This window comes from Megalobrama amblycephala, linkage group LG20, assembly GCF_018812025.1.
Source record: "Megalobrama amblycephala isolate DHTTF-2021 linkage group LG20, ASM1881202v1, whole genome shotgun sequence".
Classification (NCBI taxonomy): Eukaryota; Metazoa; Chordata; class Actinopteri; order Cypriniformes; family Xenocyprididae; genus Megalobrama; species Megalobrama amblycephala.
Window position 1 is genome coordinate 33829010 of NC_063063.1, and position 23633 is coordinate 33852642.

At 37.5% G+C, this 23633-nt stretch overlaps 1 protein-coding gene across 1 annotated transcript; it reads left to right on the top strand.

The window, feature by feature from the left end:
• Window positions 1-3582: 3582 nt before the first annotated feature.
• ctbp2l (C-terminal binding protein 2, like) lies at window positions 3583-22469 on the top strand. Its single transcript, XM_048170329.1, is given in 10 exon segments — window positions 3583-4654; window positions 4657-5833; window positions 11406-11560; window positions 11649-11793; window positions 13092-13298; window positions 13411-13625; window positions 15272-15402; window positions 19365-19492; window positions 19862-19976; window positions 21277-22469. Coding segments are annotated over 10 exon segments (2694 nt in total). The 5' UTR covers window positions 3583-4402; the 3' UTR covers window positions 21446-22469.
• The last annotated feature ends 1164 nt before the right edge of the window (window positions 22470-23633 follow it).

The following is a 23633-nucleotide window of genomic DNA, read 5'->3' on the forward strand; positions in this document are numbered from 1 at the left end:
AAAGCAGGCGTTCGGCCCGTCGGCAGATGTTACTCTGCAGCTGTGAATCTCTAACATGTGTTTTCCTCTCCAGGCTCTTGTTAGAGAGTTAAAAGGCCCAGCAGCAGTTTAAGCCTTCATTTATACACTGCAGTCACAGTCAGCAGTGGCGTTTGCCGTGTTTCATCCGTTTCACTTTAAACAGGCCTTGCTACAGAAAGAGCCTCTGTCCACGTGTGCACAGAAAAGAGGAAATTAACAGGGGCTTGGGGCAAAAATGCCACCAAAATTAATAAAAATATAAAGATTTATGAGGCAAAAAATGTCCTTGGTATATAGAGTGCCTTTCTCCTGAATTGCAAGTTATAAAGTCGGAATTGCGAGATATAAAGTCAGAATTTAGAGATATAAAGTCAGAATTGAGTTATAAAGTCGGAATTGTGAGATATAAAGTCAGAATTGAGATATAAAGTCAGAATTGAGTTATAAAGTCAGAATTGCGAGATATAAAGTCTGAATTGCGAGTTATAAAGTCAGAATTGAGTTATAAAGTCAGAATTGAGTTATAAAGTCAGAATTGCGAGATATAAAGTCAGAATTGCGAGATATAAAGTCAGAATTGAGTTATAAAGTCGGAATTGTGAGATATAAAGTCTGAATTGCGAGTTATAAAGTCAAAATTGAGTTATAAAGTCAGAATTGAGTTATAAAGTCGGAATTGTGAGTTATAAAGTCAGAATTGCGAGTTATAAAGTCAGAATTGAGTTATAAAGTCGGAATTGTGAGTTATAAAGTCGGAATTGTGAGATATAAAGTCTGAATTGCGAGATATAAAGTCAGAATTGCGAGGTATAAAGTCGGAATTGTGAGTTATAAAGTCAGAATTGAGTTATAAAATCAGAATTGCGAGATATAAAGTCAGAATTGCGAGGTATAAAGTCGGAATTGAGTTATAAAGTCGGAATTGCGAGATATAAAGTCAGAATTGCGTGATGTAAAGTCAGAATTGCGAGATATAAAGTCAGAATTGAGTTATAAAGTCAGAATTGCGAGATATAAAGTCAGAATTGTGAGTTATAAAGTCAGAATTGCGTGATATAAAGTCAGAATTGAGTTATAAAGTCGGAATTGTGAGATATAAAGTCAGAATTGTGAGATATAAAGTCGGAATTGCGTGATATAAAGTCAGAATTGAGTTATAAAGTCGGAATTGTGAGATATAAAGTCAGAATTGAGATATAAAGTCAGAATTGAGTTATAAAGTCGGAATTGTGAGATATAAAGTCAGAATTGAGTTATAAAGTCGGAATTGTGAGATATAAAGTCGGAATTGTGAGTTATAAAGTCAGAATTGAGTTATAAAGTCTGAATTGTGAGATATAAAGTCTGAATTGTGAGATATAAAGTCAGAATTGCGAGATATAAAGTCAGAATTGACTTATAATGTCTGAATTGTGAGATATAAAGTCTGAATTGCGAGTTATAAAGTCAGAATTGAGTTATAAAGTCAGAATTGAGTTATAAAGTCAGAATTGCGAGATATAAAGTCAGAATTGCGAGATATAAAGTCAGAATTGAGTTATAAAGTCAGAATTGTGAGATATAAAGTCTGAATTGCGAGTTATAAAGTCAAAATTGAGTTATAAAGTCAGAATTGAGTTATAAAGTCGGAATTGTGAGTTATAAAGTCAGAATTGCGAGTTATAAAGTCAGAATTGAGTTATAAAGTCGGAATTGTGAGTTATAAAGTCGGAATTGTGAGATATAAAGTCTGAATTGCGAGATATAAAGTCAGAATTGCGAGGTATAAAGTCGGAATTGTGAGTTATAAAGTCAGAATTGAGTTATAAAATCAGAATTGCGAGATATAAAGTCAGAATTGCGAGGTATAAAGTCGGAATTGAGTTATAAAGTCGGAATTGCGAGATATAAAGTCAGAATTGCGTGATGTAAAGTCAGAATTGCGAGATATAAAGTCAGAATTGAGTTATAAAGTCAGAATTGCGAGATATAAAGTCAGAATTGTGAGTTATAAAGTCAGAATTGAGTTATAAAATCAGAATTGCGAGATATAAAGTCAGAATTGCGAGGTATAAAGTCGGAATTGAGTTATAAAGTCGGAATTGTGAGATATAAAGTCAGAATTGCGTGATGTAAAGTCAGAATTGCGAGATATAAAGTCAGAATTGAGTTATAAAGTCAGAATTGCGAGATATAAAGTCAGAATTGTGAGTTATAAAGTCAGAATTGAGTTATAAAATCAGAATTGCGAGATATAAAGTCAGAATTGCGAGGTATAAAGTCGGAATTGAGTTATAAAGTCGGAATTGTGAGATATAAAGTCAGAATTGCGTGATGTAAAGTCAGAATTGCGTGATGTAAAGTCAGAATTGCGAGATATAAAGTCAGAATTGAGTTATAAAGTCAGAATTGCGAGATATAAAGTCGGAATTGCGAGATATAAAGTCGGAATTGCGAGGTATAAAGTTGGAATTGAGTTAAAAAGTCAGAATTTGCGAGATATAAATTCAGAATTGAGTTATAAAGTCGGAATTGTGAGATATAAAGTCGGAATTGCAAGATATAAAGTCAGAATTGCGAGTTATAAAGTCGGAATTGCGAGATATAAAGTCGGAATTGCGAGAGTTTTTTTTCTCGCAATTGCAAGTTTTTATCATGCGATTCTGACTTTATAACTCGCAGTTCTGAGAAAAAAAGTCAGAATTGTGAGATAAAAAGTCACGATTAACTTTTTAATTTTTTTTATTAATAAGCTTCCATAGAAAAGTTTTAGCAAATGCTGCTAATTAACAATGAGAAATTCTGATTTCAGACATAAAAGTTGCATGAATATTTTGGAAATCTGTTTATGCAGCATTTGCAGAAATGCACTGTGATTGTATCAGATGGTAATACCGTTACACTCACTCACTAGAACAATCACTGGAGATGCGTTTTTGCATTGTTTTTGTCTGCATGTGTTTATTTTAAGCCTTCGGGAAAAATAGGATCGTCTCTATTTTCAGGGAAGTGCTGTCAGATGTGTTCATGTTTGTTGGGCCGTTATTGCAGATACTTCTGGACTCTAGAAGGATTGTGAACTATTTATCATGACGCTGCTGAACTGACCCGTCAGTGCTTGTGAATGTTCATTCGGCGGACGGACGGAGACACTCAGTGAGAAATGGACTACAGGGCAGCTGGATGTGTAAGACTTTGAGAGAGTGTCGTATTTGCCGTCAGCGTTAGACTACTCATCTGTCACTGAGTTATTTTACACTTCACATTGTGCCTTACATCACCCTTTAGGAAATCATGGTGAAAAAGACACATTTTCAATAAATAGTTACATTTATTAATAATAATTGGAATAAACAATTCTTCCTGAAAGTAATATAGTCCATCACTTACTGTAAACAACAGTAATTTGGCATTTATTATTTCCTCAAAAACCTTCATTTCTTTTCCACTGAAGAAAGAAAGACAAGAACATCTTGGATGACATGGGGGTGAGTAAATTATCAAGAAATTCTGAAGTCAACTAATCCTTTAACTAATAAATGAATATCAAACAAAAAATATTTCAAACAAAATCGCCCAATATAACTCTAAACTAAACATCATCATGATCTTATGTGAGTCATTATAAGTAAAGCGTTCAGCATTAGTGAGTTCTGCTCAGATCTGTGTGTGAGGATTAACACCGAACTAAGTATGGCGGACAATCGCCCGTTTGTTTTGGTATCTATAAAAAGACATCAGTTCGTTCATGTTCTGCAGACAGCGAGACATGGGATGAGACGACAATTTGAGTGTTTATCATGGGGACAGTGGTATTAAGTTGGTTTTATTTGGACTAATCTCTCATTGCTGTAGTGGGGCCAGTAGGGACGGATAAACCCCACTGGATTAGCATGAGCCCTCCGCCAATGCATTGTCCTTCTGTTTTCTCTCTTTTTGCATCTTTCCACCGTTATATTTGTCTCCGAATCAAATCCCGATAGCTGTGAGCATCCAGAATCCGTCCTGTGTGGTTCAGTTGGTAAGTTTGTGTTACTGAGCTGTTGTGTTGTCCTATTCTTCTTCTGTCTGACTTGCTTATGTTTCCAGGGATAAATAATTCAGCGATTACCTGCCAGTCACATGATAGCATGACCTCAAGTGAGGCAAAAAAGAAATGTCGGCTAGTGATCAGGTGAAATGTTACCTTCCCTCGCACACCTTCGCAGGGAAACATGAGAAGTGAAATCAAACACCTGCTTTTTTCCCCCTTCTCACAACCGTCCTCTCCTCTTTCCTTACCCGTGCCTGCGTTCACTAACCATTTGGCTGTTAGTCTGTGCTGTACGAGGAAACTGCGCTCGTTTCTGCTGGAAACGAATGGCTTGCTTCCACTGAAACTAGCAAACTCTGCAGGAACTTGATGGCTGTCCGAGGCACCGTTCCTCCTCCGGATTACTACCCCTTTGATATCGCTCTATCGGCCCAGCCACCTGAAGATCTCCAGGGCTTTTACAAGGGAAACCAACACATGCTGAGCAGATCAGGCTCGCATTATGGCCTGGCAGGAGGGGTCAGGACCGCTTGGGATCAAGGGCAAGGTAGAGCGGCTACTCCTGGTCCTACGCCCGGTCCTCCTCCTCCTCCTCCACCCCCTCCACCTCCACCCCCTCCTCCCCACCCTCGGCTCATGAGATCAGCCGCTTGTACAGGGATTCTCTGGCCATCAAGATGATCCCAGACAGTCAGCGTATTCGCAGTAGAGCCGCTTCACCCGCTTGCTTCGGCATCGACTCCAGGTTCCCGGGCGAACACTCCGTTTACGGTGACGTCAACGGCTTCCCTCTTGAGTCCTGTCAGCCGGCCTCCACCTGCATAGTGGTGGACCCCACAGCTTCGGGCATGGATGGGACTCGAGGGAACCAGGCTTATGGCTCCGTAGCCACTCAAAGGATGCCCTATGACCCTGCTTACGATCCAGGCGCCGCACCAGCTCCCCTTACCTCCGGGATGTCCGGCCACCACCCTTCGGTGGCCGACCCCAAGAGGAACGTGGATCCGGGGTTTCTGTCTCTCCTGCGTTCCGAGGGTCTGTCTGAAAGCACCATAACTCTTCTTCTCCAGCAGGGGTTTGACTCTACCGCCATGCTGAGCATGATGGAAGACCACGATATCCGCTCCGTGGCTCCCAATTTAGGCCAGGTACGCGTGCTGTCCAGAGTGGTTCTCAATTGCAAGACGGGCGCGACCGGTGCCGCAGGGATGCGGGGTCGTTCCAACAGCTTCAGCCACCGCAGTGATCTCTACATGCAGCCTCAGGCTCTCAACATGGACTCTCACCTCATCCAACCGCCTCCCAGCGCCCTCCAATCCGTTTCCCCTAGAATGGGAGAGTTTTTGGGTCGCCGGCCAAGCAGCGCTCCCTCTCAGCATCTACTCGAAACCACAACCTACCCAGCGGTTCGCCCGATCGGAGGTCTTCCGGTCAGTCCGGGCGGCTACAGCACTGCGCTACCTCAACCGCGGCCGCTATCGATGTACAACGCCCACACCGGACTGGCCATGTCTGCTCAGCAACACCCAATGAACACTCCAGGAGTGGCACCCAAGACCTTCTCCAGTACTTACTCTCCCATGGAGCTGATGAAGCGTCCACCGAACCTTCCTCCTCTCTCTCCTGCTCACAGCCCACATCACAGCCCGCAGCTACTGCGGAAGGGAGCGGCTCCGGTGGAGAGCGCCGTCCTTCCGGCATCTTCGACCCTCCAGCATCAGACCGTTAATCCTAACAACAAGCTGACCCGCCGAACCGGACCGCCGGTCATCGTATCCACCATGGCTTCTCCTGACACAAGTAATGACCTTCTGTCTAGTTTCACCTTCATGTCACAGTTGTGCTTGTTGATATTTAGGTGTTGTTTATTCTTTGGTTCTTGTTCTGATGCACTCTATAGTTTCCAGCTCTCTTTATCTGAAATATTGGCTGTTAAAATGCTTATTTTCAGGCTTTCTGAAATATACAGTTTCAAGCAGTAGACATTGGACATGCAAAGCAGATTTGGATAAGAGCTCTGTTTTTAGACTAGGAGACTATTTATATGCCCTTTCTAGTGGGATTCAGTGTTTGTGATCCCAGCTGAACTTCCTGAATAGACTCGTCTCCATAAACATGTTGGAAACTCTTTGCCGCAGCTTAAGGAATATAGACGTTTTTTAACTGCCCTTGAGTCTGTGCTTGTTGCTCACTGCTGATGCATGATGCATTTGTGCGTTTTATAATTTTAAGAGTTAGTTATAAGCCTAAATTTATGTCACATATTCATATTTTCAAGAAGCACTGCCAAATGAATCATGCACTCTAAGAAATGCTGGGTTAAAACAACCCAAGTTGGGTTAAATATGGATAAACCCAGTGGTTGGGTTAAATGTTTGATCAGCCTGCTGGACAGTTTTATTTAACTCAACTATTGTGTAAAAATGACTATATGACTGGCTTAAAATGAATCCAAAATAGGTTGGAAATTAAAAATCAGACACATAATTACTAGAGGCAACAATAATAATCAAAAGGTGAACATTTATTAATAAATGTGTATTATTTAATTATTATTTATTAAACGTATTAATAAATCTTAATTAATTTAGTATTTCCAATCTATTTTGGGTTCATAAGCGAGTAATATAGTAATTTTTAAACAATAGTTGAGTTACATTTAACCCAACTGCTGGGTCAAAACCAATTGCTGGGTTTGTCCATTTTTAACCCAACTTGGGTTATTTTTAACCCATAATGTTTCGGAAAATTCCATCAAATTAATCAAATATGAGACATCTGGGCCTTTTTTGAGCAAAAACTTGCAATTATGTCTCACATAGTCTTTCTGACATTCAGCAAGTGTTTTTCCTCTGTTTATTTAACTGTGTGTGTGTGTGTGTGTGTGTGTTTTACAGTTTCAGCTGAGCACTGTACCTCACTGCAGGCCTAATCAGAGTCTTAGAGCCTAAAATCTCATTAGGGTTAATAGGATATGCAGAGACACGGTCCTCTGGAAGAGTGTTAGTCTCTCGACTGGAGAGTCTCTAGAAAACTCGCTTGACTTTTTAGGGTTTGGGCAAGAATTTACAAGTGAAATGCTTCAGGCTAGTTTGAAAAAAACGCTGATAAACTGATGATTCATGATGTTTCTTTGACGCTTTTAAACTTTGTCAGGCTGAAGGTGGTGTTCAGGACGCTGGTGGCAGATCTGTTGTGTAAATGAGTTCTGACTGACCTTCAGTGCTTAAATGTGGTTGAATTATTATATGTTGTTGTTTCAATGTTTAATGATAAATGGTTGTGAAAAGGAAACTGCCATAGATTTGTGTGCATGACCATCATAATGAATGCATGTTAAACTCCTTTCATAAAAGTCAGTGTGTGTGTGTGTGTGTGTGTGTGTGTGTGAGAGTGGGAGGTGCTCTGTGCGGCTGTCGCTCGTCTTAAACTCTCTCGGTTGGTTGGTTTCATAAGTAGTTTATTAACGGTGGCGTTAAACAGAGCAGCGCCTGCAGCTCACCGGCAGACACACACCGACCAATCTGACCGCAGCACGTCCTGCCGCCCGGATGGATCACGCCGCAGGTCAGTGACACGTGCGTGTGCGTGCGAGACACGTGACCCGATCCTGTTTACGCAGAGGACACCTGTGGCTGCAGTGCATTGTGGGTAGTGAAGGGTTAATTAGCTTAGGCGTGCAGCAGGAAGAGTCTGTTTATATTCATCGTGTGTCCTGTAGAAAGACAAAAAGATTAAAGACGTGTGTGTGTGTGTGTGTGTGTGTGTGTGTGTGTGTGTGTGTGTGTGTGTGTGTGTGTGTGTGTGTGTGGTTATGCAATCTTGAGTTTAGATCACACAGGATTCCTCAACACTCTTTCCAGGCCGTGTTTGAGAATAATAATTGTTTTCACGCTTTAAATACACGTTTGAGAGCGTTTAATGATGATTTCAGCAGCGTCAGTGTTGAGTTTGGATATGAAGCGTGCGTCTCCGTCTCTGGATGGAGGTCAGTGTGAATAATTCATGGGTTGTAAATGGAACGGCTCCTGGATATTGAATATCCGCTCACACACTGTGTGTCACCCTCTTTTGTTTTCATTTTATTTTTTAAATCATGAGTTTTTTTGCCTCTGTCTGTTTTTGTACAGAAGCTTGTTTCCACCACAGAATAAAAACATAAACTTGCAATTGCAAGAAATAAAGATAAAAAGTTGTAATTACCTTTTTTGTTGTTATTATTCTCTGGCAGAAACAAGCTTTCATATTTTTCTTTTCAGTGACCCCAAAATGTTACTTATAATGTCATTTATTAGTCAAATTTATTTATATAGCGCTTTATCACTGCAACAAATGCTGTTCTTACTTAGAGTTTTTGTCTTGTTTCTAGTCAAAATATCTTAAAGTTCTTAAATCAAGAAGCATTTTCTTGACAAGTAAAAATTAAAAATCAAAATTGAGTTTTTCCTTAAAACAAGCAAAATAATCTTATTTCAAACCAAAAATAGGCTATATAATCTTGTTTTTTTTTAGTTTGGATTAAGATTATTTTGCTTGTTTTAAGGAAAAACTCACTTAATTTTGACTTATTTTTCCTGAAAACAAGAAAATAATTTTTATTTGTCAAGAAAATGCTTCTTATTTTCTTGTTTTTAGGAAAAATAAGTCAAAATTAAGTGAGTTTTTCCTGAAAACAAGCAAAAAAAAAAAAAAAAAAAAAAAACTGAAGATAAGATTATACCTTATTTTTGGTTTGAAATAAGATTATTTTGCTTGTTTTAAGGAAAAACTCACTTAATTTTGACTTATTTTTCCTGAAAACAAGAAAATAATTTTTATTTGTCAAGAAAATGCTTCTTATTTTCTTGTTTTTAGGAAAAATAAGTCAAAATTAAGTGAGTTTTTCCTGAAAACAAGAAAATAATTTTTATTTGTCAAGAAAATGCTTCTTATTTTCTTGTTTTTAGGAAAAATAAGTCAAAATTAAGTGAGTTTTTCCTTAAAACAAGCAAAAAAAAAAAAAAAAAAAAAAAACTGAAGATAAGATTATACCTTATTTTGGTTTGAAATAAGATTATTTTGCTTGTTTTAAGGAAAAACTCACTTAATTTTGACTTATTTTTCCTGAAAACAAGAAAATAATTTTTATTTGTCAAGAAAATGCTTCTTATTTTCTTGTTTTTAGGAAAAATAAGTCAAAATTAAGTGAGTTTTTCCTGAAAACAAGAAAATAATTTTTATTTTTTAAGAAAATGCTTCTTATTTTCTTGTTTTTAGGAAAAATAAGTCAAAATTAAGTGAGTTTTTCCTTAAAACAAGCAAAAAAACAACAAAAAAAAAAAACTGAAGATAAGATTATACCTTATTTTTGGTTTGAAATAAGATTATTTTGCTTGTTTTAAGGAAAAACTCAATTAATTTTGACTTATTGTTCCTAAAAACAATAAAATAATTTTTACTTGTCAAGAAAATGCTTCTTGATCTAAGAATTTTTAGATATTTGGACTGGAAACAAGATAAAAACTCTAAGAACAGCATTTTTTGCAAAGCAGCTTTATAACAGAGAGAAATTCATCTGTACAGCAGCTCTAAAAGAAAACAGTGTCATTGTTCAGCTGAAACATGATCATCAATTATTAAATTAGTTAATTTCAATATAAAACAGTGATGTCATCGTCCAGCTCTCATCCAATAGCATCAGATCAAGTTCAAATCAAGTGTCATTTATTGTGACGCTCAAACACACTGTACAGTCTGATCATCTTACAGGCAGATGTTTGTTGGGTTTGAGATGCTAAAATGTCAAAAGTTGAAGTGTTGGAGATGAAGATTATAAGATGAAGATTGTGGAATCATGTTGATCGTTCATGTGATTCTGACTTCATACATCTACTAAAAATCACCAAAACATCAGAAGAAAGATGATTTGAGACACTTGATCTGATGATGTGATGCTGTATTTGTCTTGATTCGTGTTTGTTGGTGTTTTCCTCGTGTGTGCGTCGCTCCTGAATCAACAGGTTCTTGATCAAACCGTCTGCAGTTTGAACATCATCATGTTTTCACATCCAGAGCGATTTACAGATTCCAGAATCATTTTTCATCACATCTTATTAAAACGACATCAGACTCGTAAAAGTAAAAATCCCATTAATTTCATAAATAATGTGTACATCTTACGGATATAACCTTCGTGAGCTCTGAGGAGTTTAAATTATAATATATTATCATATTATATATAAATTATATATCCACAACCTTTACTTTGGAAGCAGAAGCTGTGCTCAGAATGATCATCCGCTCTCATGAAGCATTGTGAATGACTACTTTTATTACTTTTATTTATTTTTTGTTATATCCATATTTTCTGTATGTTTACTGATTGCCTGTCTTTTGTCGTTCTTTGCTTGAATAATGTGATAAACTTCAGAGATTTACATTCACTGCCATTATTATTCATCATTTATATTTAAAAATGACCAGTTGCAATAGAAAATGAAATGAAAACCCAGTTTTACAGTCACATCAAAGCCATTTAAATGAGAATTACTGATGTTATAATGTATTAAAGATGCTCTTATCTATTCAGTCTCTTATTAGTCACGACCACAGAATTCTGAAGAGGTTTTCACTGTCTATAATCTTATAAATGAGTTTGATGCCGTTATGTGTTTGCTATCGAATTATGTTAGATTTAATTGTGTTTCTGTCAAGAGAATTCATGTAAGACCATAAAAGTGTGTTTTAATAGAAAGACGTTTGATGTGAGGGTAAAAACTGTACATGTTGGTCGATTACGTCATTCGATGTTTCATTCACACTATCTCTAAATTATCTTGTTTTAAATCAAAGTTTGTTTTGAGGTGCTGAAAAATGAGGAATCACTGTTGCTCTACTAACAAAAACATGTGCTAGTAACACACACACACACACACACACACACACACACACACACACACACACACACACACACACACACACACACACACACACACACACACACACACACACAGTGTTTGGATTAGCATATATATTGCAGGAATAGTATAGTATGCTATTTATAATTCAGCCTCTGATTGGTTCCCATCATAATCTGTACTTCCTGTATGATGTCAGTGGATTGAAATCAGATGCTCTGAAATCTTGTTAAGTACTTTTGGAGGATGAGGTGTGTGTGTGTGTGCGTGCATGTGTGTGTGTGTGATTTCTCAAACTTTATTTTGGTTTGTTCAGATATAGTGTATTTCTGGAGGTAAATCTGTCCTCAAAGTAAAACACTTTCATCCGTGAGATTTTCACACCTTTATAAAACTTTGAATGCTTCATATTTGCCCTCATAAAATGATGCAGTTATTAATATTACGGTCTGATTAAAGTGTGTGTGTTTGCGCAGGTATCAGGCCTCAGATGGTGAACGGGCCGATGCATCCTCGTCCTCTGGTGGCTCTGCTGGACGGCCGCGACTGTACGGTGGAGATGCCCATCCTCAAAGACCTGGCCACCGTAGCCTTCTGTGACGCCCAGTCCACACAAGAGATCCACGAGAAGGTGCGCACACACACACGCACACACGCACACACACACACACACACACACAGGTTGTAGAGCGACTCTAAGAACAAGCTGTTTGTTTCAGGTGTTGAACGAGGCGGTCGGCGCTCTGATGTATCACACCATCACACTGACACGAGAAGATCTGGAGAAGTTCAAAGCCCTCCGAATCATCATCCGCATCGGCAGCGGATACGACAACATTGACATTAAAGCAGCCGGAGAGCTGGGTACTGAACAACCCCATAAATCCTCCTGAATCATATCTGATACTCACATTTAACCCTTGAGCCGTCTTCATTTGAGACTCAGAGTCTCCAGAGACACCAGGCAACAAAATGTAATTTTATAACAAAATTATCGTTTTTCTTAAAACAAATGTAATTTTACTCTGTTTATTAATGTTTTCACTCGACATTTGTGCAGTTTTTTTAAAATTTATATAAATAAATGAAAAAATATTTTTTAAATAAGTTTTTATACAAAAACAGCTTTTTATGTAAAATTCACTTTATAAAAGACCCACATTTCTAACTTTCATTCATGGGGATAACATGGATAATTTGACATGGTTTAGTGTGAGATTTTTGCCCATCTTTTGGAAAATGCAGTTTTAAAAGTAAAAAATGATCACTTTATCCAGTAGATGCTGCAGAGCTCCACTATTTGCTGTTTGACTGACTGAAAGACATCTTTACACAAGTGTTTTCAGCTGATTCATATCTAAATATTATCAAATCACAATTATGACAATAAAAGCTACTTTTAGTCAAAGTTTAGATGAGACCCGCTTAGAAAATGGACAAAATTCATCCTGAAATCAACATTATTGAAAAACTTATTTTTTTTTCAGTACAAAAAAATGCTAAACTTTGACAAAAAGTAATTTTTATTGTCATAATTGTGATTTGATAATATTTAGATCTGAATCCAGCTGAAAATACTTGTGTAAAGATGTCTTTCAGTCAGTCAAACAGCAAATAGTGGAGCTCTGCAGCATCTACTGGATAAAGTGATCATTTTTTACTTTTAAAACTGCATTTTCCAAAAGATGGGCAAAAATCTCACACTAAACCATGTCAAATTATCCATGTTATCCCCATGAATGAAAGTTAGAAATGTGGGTCTTTTATAAAGTGAATTTTACATAAAAAGCTGTTTTTGTATAAAAAAATATTTAAAAAATATATTTTTTAATGTATTTATATAAATTTAAAAAATATGACAAATCCTCCAAAAACTGCACAAATATGAAGTAAAAACATTAATAAAGAGAGTAAAATTACATTTGTTTTTTAAAAAACAATTATTTTGTTACAAAATTACATTTTGTTGCCTGGAGACCCCAAAGACCCTGAGTGTGACTCTTTTTTTCTACACAACTGTACAAAGTTTCATGTCATTTGGAAAAAGAGAATTTTTTTTTTACATTTGAGCAAACGTCGTTTGAGGTCTAAAAGACCCTATAAGGGTTAAACGTGTGTGTGTGTGTGTGTGTGTTTGTGTGTGTGTGTGTGTGTGTGTGCAGGTATCGCAGTGTGTAACATCCCGTCGGCAGCGGTGGAGGAAACGGCCGACTCGACGCTGTGTCACGTGTTGAATCTGTACCGGAGGAACACGTGGCTGTATCAGGCGCTGCGGGAGGGGACGCGTGTTCAGAGCGTGGAGCAGATCCGGGAGGTGGCGTCCGGAGCCGCGCGCATCCGCGGGGAAACACTCGGACTCATCGGCTTCGGTTAGAAACTAGAGGCTGATTGTCTCGTTATTTACTTGCATATGTCACACAGGAGTGACCTTGACCTCTCACATCTCATTTACAGTAAGGAGCTGTGTTTGTGTCTCTGCAGGTCGCTCGGGGCAGGCCGTCGCCGTCAGGGCGAAAGTCTTCGGCTTCAACGTGATCTTTTACGACCCGTACCTGCAGGACGGGCTGGAGCGATCGCTGGGCGTTCAGCGGGTTTACACACTACAGGACCTGCTGTACCAGAGCGACTGTGTGTCGCTGCACTGCAACCTGAACGAACACAACCATCACCTCATCAATGACTTCACCATTAAACAGGTGCAGTGATGTCCGAACCTTCAACAGCTCAAGCTGGTTCACAGAATCAAACTGAACCGGATCAAAACAAACGAGTCGCTTCTGTCAAAGTTAGATCTTTGTTATAATGTGATAAACTTCAGAAGATGATTGCAGACGGCCCTGAGATTTACATTCACTGCCGTTATTATTCATCATTTGTATTTAAAAATGACCAGTTGCAGTGGAAAATGAAATGAAAACCCAGTTTTACAGTCACATCAAAGCCATTAAATGAGAATTACTGACATTTATGATCAGATGGCCTGACTGACCGACGAGCTCCAATGCCCAAAAAAGGGCGACAAGGACCAGCTTCAGCTGACGGCGGGAAAACTTAGTCGGCCGACAGTCGGCTTGATGTGTTAGAAATGACTCGTTCGGTTCTTGTCGAGTCGGTCATGACTGAAAAACTCACTTTCAACTCTTACCTGTAGGTTTGATTCGTTTATTATGAACCGGTTCTTTGATTCACTAACCCATCTGGACATGCTCATTGGCTCATTCTGTGCTGAAATGAACGAATCAAAAAGAACTGACTCAAAATGAACCAATTGAGTCACTTCTAGCTGTTGAAGTTAAAGGGTTAGTTCACCCAAAAATGAAAATAATGTCATTAATTACTCTCCCTCATGTCGTTCCACACCTGTAAGACCTTCGTTCATCTTCAGAACACAAATTAAGATATTTTTGTTGAAATCCGATGGCTCAGTGAGGCCTGAGCAATGACATTTCCTCTCTCAAGATCCATTAATGTACTAAAAACATATTTAAATCAGGTCATGTGAGTACAGTGGTTCAATATTAATATTATAAAGCCATGAGAATATTTTTGGTGCGCCAAAAAAACAAAATAACGACTTATATAGTGATGGCCGATTTCAAAACACTGCTTCAGGAAGCTTCGGAGCGTTATGAATCTTTTGTGTCGAATCAGCAGTTCGGATTGTGTCAAAGAGCCAAACTGCTGAAATCATGTGACTTTGGCGCTCCGAACCGCTGATTCGACACAAAAGATTCATAACGCTCCGAAGCTTCCTGAAGCAGTGTTTTGAAATCGGCCATCACTATATAAGTCGTTATTTTGTTTTTTTGGCGCTCCAAAAATATTCTCATGGCTTTATAATATTAATATTGAACCACTGTACTCACATGACCTGATTTAAATATGTTTTTAGTACATTAATGGATCTTGAGAGAGGAAATGTCACTGCTGGCTATGCAGGCCTCACTGAGCCATCGGATCTCATCAAAAATATCTTAATTTGTGTTCTGAAGATGAACGAAGGTCTTACGGGTGTGGAACGACATGAGGGTGAGTAATTAATGACATTATTTTCATGTTTCAAACATGTTGTTTGTGGACTTAATGTAATAAACATCATACTATAGTGAAACAGGTTATAATTAGTCAAGACATCATGATAACGTCTCTTGATCAGGCATTATCGCATGGGTCCTAAAGGAGACCCGATTAATGGTGGGACTCGATTTCTCATGACTCATGGCTTAAAAGAACGATTCGTTCAAGAATCAGTCTAGCCAATGATACCACAGGCTGCTACTGCCTCCCTCTGGAGAAACAGGATCATTACACTCATCTCTGTGTGTGTGTGTGTGTGTGTCAGATGCGTCAGGGTGCGTTCCTGGTGAACACGGCGCGAGGAGGTCTGGTGGATGAGAAAGCTCTCTCTCAGGCGCTGAAGGAGGGCAGGATACGCGGAGCGGCTCTCGACGTTCACGAGACCGAACCCTTCAGGTGACATTTACATTTCTGTGACATCCAATCATTTCAACTTGAACAAGAAACATTTTTGTACAAAACAAGCAGCAAATCATCATATCAGAATGATTTCTGAAGGATCATGTGACACTGAAGACTGGAGTAATGATGCTGAAAATTCAGGAATAAATTACACTTTACTATATATTCACATAGAAAACAGCTGATTTACACTGGAATAATAATATTTCACTGTTTTACTGTATAAATGCAGCTTTTGTGATCACTCTTTCAAGAACATTATAAATCTTAATGATTCCAAACTTTTGATCGGTTGCGTAACTTATTATCAGGGTTACATTTGAAAAGTATTTTAGATTACTAAAGTGATACTTTGAATTTCATTTCAACATTAATGTAAACTGTGACGGTAATTAATGTAAAAATCAATTGGTGATTCTCCGACTCTGACAGAAGCATCAGCTCCATTTCTGCTCATGAGTTTCATTCCTCTTGCAGAATATGCAACATTTGAATCATTTTAACCAAATAAGTTATTTTTATTTAGTACTGTCCTGAATAAGCTATTTCACATCAAATACATATGCTTACATATATTCCATATTCCAGATGAAATTTCTAAAAATTGCCCCATTCAAAAATGTCCATCCCCTTGAATCTGAACTGTCCTGTCATTACCTGATGATCCACGACTGTTTTCATGTTTTGCGATCGTTGTTTGTGAGTCTCTTGTAAATGTAAAAAATGGTAATATTGCAACTTTTTATCTCACAATTCTTTTTTCCTTGCAATTGCGCGTTTGCATCTTACAGTTCTGAACTTTCTTCTCAGAATTGCGAGATTAAACTCGTAAATGCAAGTTATAAAGTAAGAATTGCGTGATTAAAAACTTGCATTTCTGACTTTTTTCTCGCAATTACGAGAAATCTCACAATTCTGACTTCTTTTCTTGCAATTCTGACTTTTTTTTCTGGGAAATTGCGAGTTTATATCTCAGAATTATGACTTTATAACTTGCAATTGCAACTTCATATCATGCAATTCTGAGAAAAACTTTTTTTGTGTGTTACAACTTATTAGTATTCCAAAGTATTTAAATTAAGTTACAAAACTTAATAAAATATGTTACAAATGACTTTTTAAAGCATGTATTTTGTAACCTGCAGTGAAATACATTTTAAAAGTAACCTACCCAGCACAAGTCCTTTTCTCCAGAAAAAGAAAGCAGTAAACAAACATCACACTTTACTTTGCATATTCTAAACAAATAAGCAAGTCAATAAACAAGATATTTAAATGACCTTCACTGAATAAAGCTGCACTATTGCAACTGCCATTCTGGTATTTTATCAATCAAATTAATTTTGTTTTACATGCTGGACCAGCTAAAGTTACTAATAATGAACAACGGCATCAGAAAAAAAAAATGATATACTATTAAAATGGGTCGATATTTACAGGAACACTCTACTTTTTTTGAAAATAGGCTCATTTTCTAACTCCCCTAGAGTTAAACAGTTGAGTTTTACCGTTTTTGAATCCATTCAGCCGATCTCCGGGTCTGGCGGTACCACTTTTAGCATAGCTTAGCATAGTTGATTGAATCTGATTAGACCGTTAGCATCTCGCTCAAAAATGACCAGAGTTTAGATATTTTCCTATCGCAACTTTTCATTTTCCGTCAGTCTCAGTACACGATGTAACTACAGAAGATTTAAATAGGAAAAATCGAAACTCTGGTCATTTTTGAGCGAGATGCTAACGGTCTAATCGGATTCAATCAACTATGCTAAGCTATGCCGGTACCGCCAGACCCGGAAATTGGCTGAATGGATTCAAAAACGGTAAAACTCAACTGTTTAACTCTGGGGGAGTTGGAAAATGAGCCTATTTTCAAAAAAAGTAGAGTGTTCCTGTAAATATCGACCCATTTTAATAGTATATAATTTTTTTTTTCTGATGCCGTTGTTCATTATTAGTAACTTTAGCTGTCCTGTCATTACCTGATGATCCACGACTGTTTTCATGTTTTGCGATCGTTGTTTGTGAGTCTCTTGTAAATGTAAAAAATGGTAATATTGCAACTTTTTATCTCACAATTCTTTTTTCCTTGCAATTGTGAGTTTGCATCTTACAGTTCTGAACTTTCTTCTCAGAATTGCGAGATTAAACTCATAAATGCAAGTTATAAAGTCAGAATTGCGTGATTAAAAACTTGCAATTCAGACTTTTTTTTCACAATTACAAGAAATCTCACAATTCTGACTTCTTTTCTTGCAATTCTGACTTCTTTTCTGGGAAATTGCGAGTTTATATCTCAGAATTATGACTTTATAACTTGCAATTGCAACTTCATATCATGCAATTCTGAGAAAAACTTTTTTTGTGTGTTACAACTTATTAGTATTCCAAAGTATTTAAATTAAGTTACAAAACTTAATAAAATATGTTACAAATGACTTTTTAAAGCATGTATTTTGTAACCTGCAGTGAAATACATTTTAAAAGTAACCTACCCAGCACAAGCCCTTTTCTCCAGAAAAAGAAAGCAGTAAACAAACATCACACTTTACTTTGCATATTCTAAACAAATAAGCAAGTCAATAAACAAGATATTTTAATGACCTTCACTGAATAAAGCTGCACTATTGCAACTGCCATTCTGGTATTTTATCAAATTAATTTTGTTTTACATGCTGGACCAGCTAAAGTTACTAATAATGAACAACGGCATCAGAAAAAAAAAATGATATACTATTAAAATGGGTCGATATTTGCAGGAACACTCTACTTTTTTGGAAAATAGGCTCATTTTCTAACTCCCCTAGAGTTAAACAGTTGAGTTTTACCGTTTTTGAATCCATTCAGCCGATCTCCGGGTCTGGCGGTACCACTTTTAGCATAGCTTAGCATAGTTGATTGAATCTGATTAGACCGTTAGCATCTCGCTCAAAAATGACCAGAGTTTAGATATTTTCCTATCGCAACTTTTCATTTTCCGTCAGTCTCAGTACACGATGTAACTACAGAAGATTTAAATAGAAAAAAAATCGAAACTCTGGTCATTTTTGAACGAGATGCTAACGGTCTAATCGGATTCAATCAACTATGCTAAGCTATGCCGGTACCGCCAGACCCGGAAATTGGCTGAATGGATTCGAAAACGGTAAAACTCAACTGTTTAACTCTAGGGGAGTTAGAAAATGAGCCTATTTTCAAAAAAGTAGAGTGTTCCTGTAAATATCGACCCATTTTAATAGTATATAATTTTTTTTTCTGATGCCGTTGTTCATTATTAGTAACTTTAGCTGTCCTGTCATTACCTGATGATCCACGACTGTTTTCATGTTTTGCGATCGTTGTTTGTGAGTCTCTTGTAAATGTAAAAAATGGTAATATTGCAACTTTTTATCTCACAATTCTTTTTTCCTTGCAATTGTGAGTTTGCATCTTACAGTTCTGAACTTTCTTCTCAGAATTGCGAGATTAAACTCATAAATGCAAGTTATAAAGTCAGAATTGCGTGATTAAAAACTTGCAATTCAGACTTTTTTTTCGCAATTACAAGAAATCTCACAATTCTGACTTCTTTTCTTGCAATTCTGACTTCTTTTCTGGGAAATTGCGAGTTTATATCTCAGAATTATGACTTTATAACTTGCAATTGCAACTTCATATCATGCAATTCTGAGAAAAACTTTTTTTGTGTGTTACAACTTATTAGTATTCCAAAGTATTTAAATTAAGTTACAAAACTTAATAAAACGAAATGTGTTACAAATGACTTTTTAAAGCATGTATTTTGTAATCTGTAGTGAAATACATTTTTATATTAACAAACCCAGCCCTGCTTATTATTTGCTTTATTTACACCAGCTGAGAGAATCTTTTCTGTGACAGAAACACACATGCGGTGCACAGAGCAGTTTATATGTATGTTGCACTGATTTCTTCTAACAAAAGTCTATTTTGTGTAGTTTTGCGCAGGGTCCTTTGAAAGACGCCCCTAATCTGATCTGTACGCCTCACACGGCCTGGTACAGCGAACAAGCATCTCTAGAGATGAGAGAAGCCGCCGCCACAGAGATACGCAGAGCCATCACAGGTACGGTCATCAGCGGGACGTCTGTCATTTATGAGCTGATCTTAATCATGTTTCCATCCAAATTTAACTTGTATGCAAAATTGGATTATCATATCAAACATTTGCATATAAAGCATCATTTTCATCCCATGTGTTTAAGAGAACAAAATGTGATGTGGTTAGTGCAGTTATCCAATCACAGCTGAGAAACATCGAGGGATTTATGTGTTTGCATCTTAGATCATGCACATGTCTACTTACTGGATATAAATATTATCCACCTCAATTGAGTGTTTATGCGCATCTTGGCGTTTTCATGCATAATGTTTTTTGCGAACGAAATATAATTGAGTTGTGATGATTTGACGGAGATGTCTCTGTTCGTCTCAGGTCGTATTCCAGACAGTCTGAGGAACTGCGTTAATAAGGAGTTCTTCGTGTCCTCGGGTTCTTGGGGAATGATGGAGCAACAAGTTCATCCTGAGCTCAACGGCGCCACATACAGGTACGACACACATCTGCAGTCATCCTGTGCTGCTGCTTAACCTTCATTCATCACATTATTCATTTGATTTTCATTCATTGTGTTTTACTGCAATCCAAATAACATGATCATCATGAATAATTAGCGCTTAAAGGGTTAGTTCAGCCAAAAATGAAATTTCTGTCATTAATTTCTCACTCTAATGTCGTTCCTCACCCATAAGAACACAAATTAGGATATTTTTGATGAAATCCAAGGTTTTTTTATCCTCCATTAAAAGAAACTAAATTATTACCACATTTAAGGTCCAGAAAGGAACTAAAGACATCGTTAAAACAGTCATGTGACTGCAGTGGATCAACCTTAATGTTATGAAGAGACGAGAATACTTTTTTGTGCAAAAACAAAACAAAAATAACCACTTTATTCAACAATCTCATCTCTCTCCTGTCAGTTTGTTACGCTGTTGGCGCAGTGCTACGTTTCTGTGTTTACGTCCGAACGCCAGCTCATTATTCACTCACATGACCAGATCCAGCCAATAAAGAGCCGGGAAGCGCTGCAACGTAAATAATGTAGCAGAATGACGTTGAATAAAGTCATTATTTTTTTGTTTTTGTGCACAAAAAGTATTCTCATCGCTTCATTACATTTAAGGTTGAACCACTGCAGTCACATGACTGTTTTAATGATGTTTTTAGTTCCTTTCTGGACCTTAAATGTGGTAATTTCATTGCTTTCAATGGAGGATAACTAAAAATATCTTAATTTGTGTTCTGAAGATGAACGAAGATCTTAACGACATGAGGGTGAGTAACTAATATGACAGAATTTAATTTTGGGGTGAACTAACCCACTTTAAAACCCTGTAAGCCCCACCCCTAAACAGTCACATGACATGAGTTTAACTCTGAGCCCCGCCCCCATCTGCTTCTCTCACGCAGCCAAGTCAACCAATCACTGCACGCCATCACGACCGGCTCCGTCCCCCAAGACAAAATCAATGCCTAAACCAAGAGCAGGTAAACGCTGAAGATCTCCGACGGACAAACCCTCCCTCAGCGCTTGATTTAATAGATCCTGTTTCTGTTTCTGTAAACTTTACTCTCTTACGCCTGTTTTCTGAAGTCTCAGGACACTTTCACTGTTCTTGGACACTAAATAGCACATAAAATGATTAATTCCAAGGATCATACAAATGGAAGTTTTCGTATTTTATTTAATTTGAGCTTTTTCCCTGTTCATAACCCTGCGTTTCATGCTGATTATCATTCTCGTGCATGTTATATTTCCGCACGGTGACCTTTGCCCTCTCCCGCAGGTTCCCATCAGGTATGGTCGGAGTGGCGGCAGGGGGCGTCCCGACGGGTTTGGAAGGTCTGGTGTCAGTGACCCACTCACTGCCCGCGGGGAACCACCCGTCACAGACGCCGTCCCCAAAGCAGCCCTCCAAACACGGAGAGAGCAGAGAACACCTGACCGAGCAATAGCATTAGCATCACACACACACACACACACACACACACACACACACACACACACACACACACACACACACACACACACACACAGACTGTTACGCCACGTAAGAGGAACTTTACAGACTGATATCTCCACCTCTTAACGTTTCTTTATACTGTTTTGGAGGATGTTTTGGTCATGTGACTGCAGCACGCTCTTTTATTGGACACTTTTACATCATCCATCAACAGAAACGCAATGGAGTTTGTTAGTTTGACGTGTTTCTTTTTACAATCCTGCCCGTTTTTCATCTCTTAAGTGTGAATAATTTAATTTAAATGAAGCAGGCGATAGAACTCAAGTCAAAGCCACGCCCACTGGATGATTGACAGCTCAGTGCTCTGCTCTGATTGGCCTGGGCTCTCAGACTTTAGCCAAGGAGTGTAACCTCAGAATATTTCTCATGTGTGTTTTGTGTATCTGTTCATCAAACTGTGATCTCTATTAAGAGTTTCTCGTTCTGGTTCAGATGATGATGATGATGATGATGTTTAGATGAAGGTCATTTCGTATTTTATATATTCGGTGAGTTTTTGGTTTCGGCCTCTGCTGCTGGTTCACATCGGCTTCATTCCGCTATACGACTCAGGAAAATCACAATTTTTCATTTTTCTCCACCAAATCTTAATACAGATGATCTGCATATTTTCTCTTCGCCGTTTCGCTCATGTTAGTATTTTTATAAAGTGACATCTCATGGTTACGACGTTTCCAAAACTGAGAATTTAAGAAAAAAATGTCCAACTCTGGTAGGTTTCTATTGCCTAGATCAGTGTTCCTGTAATCATAGTCGAGTGTGACCCTCCCATGTCGTGTCTCTTTTATTTGGTTTGTTCTAACGAAGGGTGTTTGTCAGAAAAAGCGAGACCTGATTCTCACATGAGCAAAAGTGGGAGGTTGTTTGTTTTATTGTGATTATTTGTATTTGTTCCTTGTACAAGGTGAACATTTAGCATCAGTACAGATCAAATAAAACATGCAGGTTCAAAACTGTTTTCGTTACATCAATAACTGGAATATTAATGCCGGTCATGCATGCTTTTGTTCTGAAAGTGCATTCATTTGCTGAGTCAATTTTATCCCTTAAAAAACAAAATTACATTTTGAAATGTTTTCCTGTGAAAAAAAAAATGTCTTTGTGCTTTAAAATAGCTTGAATGTAACGACACCATTGCTTCATCTAGTATAAGTGGATCTATACAGTAAAATCTCCAGAGTTAAATCAACTCTGCTCTCTAAATAGTGTTAAAATAACACTAAAGCAGAGTTAAATTAATGCGATAATTAAGCAATTAATGAAGTAATGATTGCGCATTAGTGATGAACACCTGCTGTTAACAAGCAGAATCACTGAAGAGAAACACAAGAACTACAACTGACTTCAGTCACAGCCTTATTAATTGCTTAATTATCTCATTAACTTTAACTCTGCTTCAGTGTTACTTTAACACTATTTAGAGACGGACCATATGTACTGATTTAAACTCTGGGGATTTTGCTGTGTATGAATATGCTAATTAGCCCCGCCTCCACTTACTCGCACGAGCTCAGAGATCCACTTGGTCAAGTCAGACACATGACAGTAATTAATATAATTAGCCTTTATCAAACAGCTAATAATGTGTTACTAATGTTACACAACTCCCTTGCTTCAGAGCGTCATAGTTAATGATATGCAAAAGCTTTACAAGGTAGTTTGTGACGTCAGAAACACCAGCGATTTCAAACCGCGTTTTTGAAACTATCTTTTTAAAAAGAAAATACTCAGCAATGGTGTTGACTTATGAATTTGCACATGGCTTGTCTTAAAACACCACATAAACAACATCAAAAACTTGATTTTCACCACAAATTTCACTTTAAATATTGGCTGGTTGTACTTTATAATTTGCTAATCATCTTGAAATATCTTTTGCAAACTTCATCAATTACTGACTGATCCGCTGGGATTATTAGTAGTGATAAATGTTGAAATGTTCTCATTTGGATTGACTGTTTTAATTGGGGTTTATTTAAAGGTACATTATGTGTTGACCGTCTATCGGTTTAAAAACAAAACACATGCATTTTGCGGAAGAACTTTGTTTTGGTTGTGCTTCGGCTTCGGATGAATATGAGCCATGACAACAGATGATGCTTCATTATTTATCTGTTCAA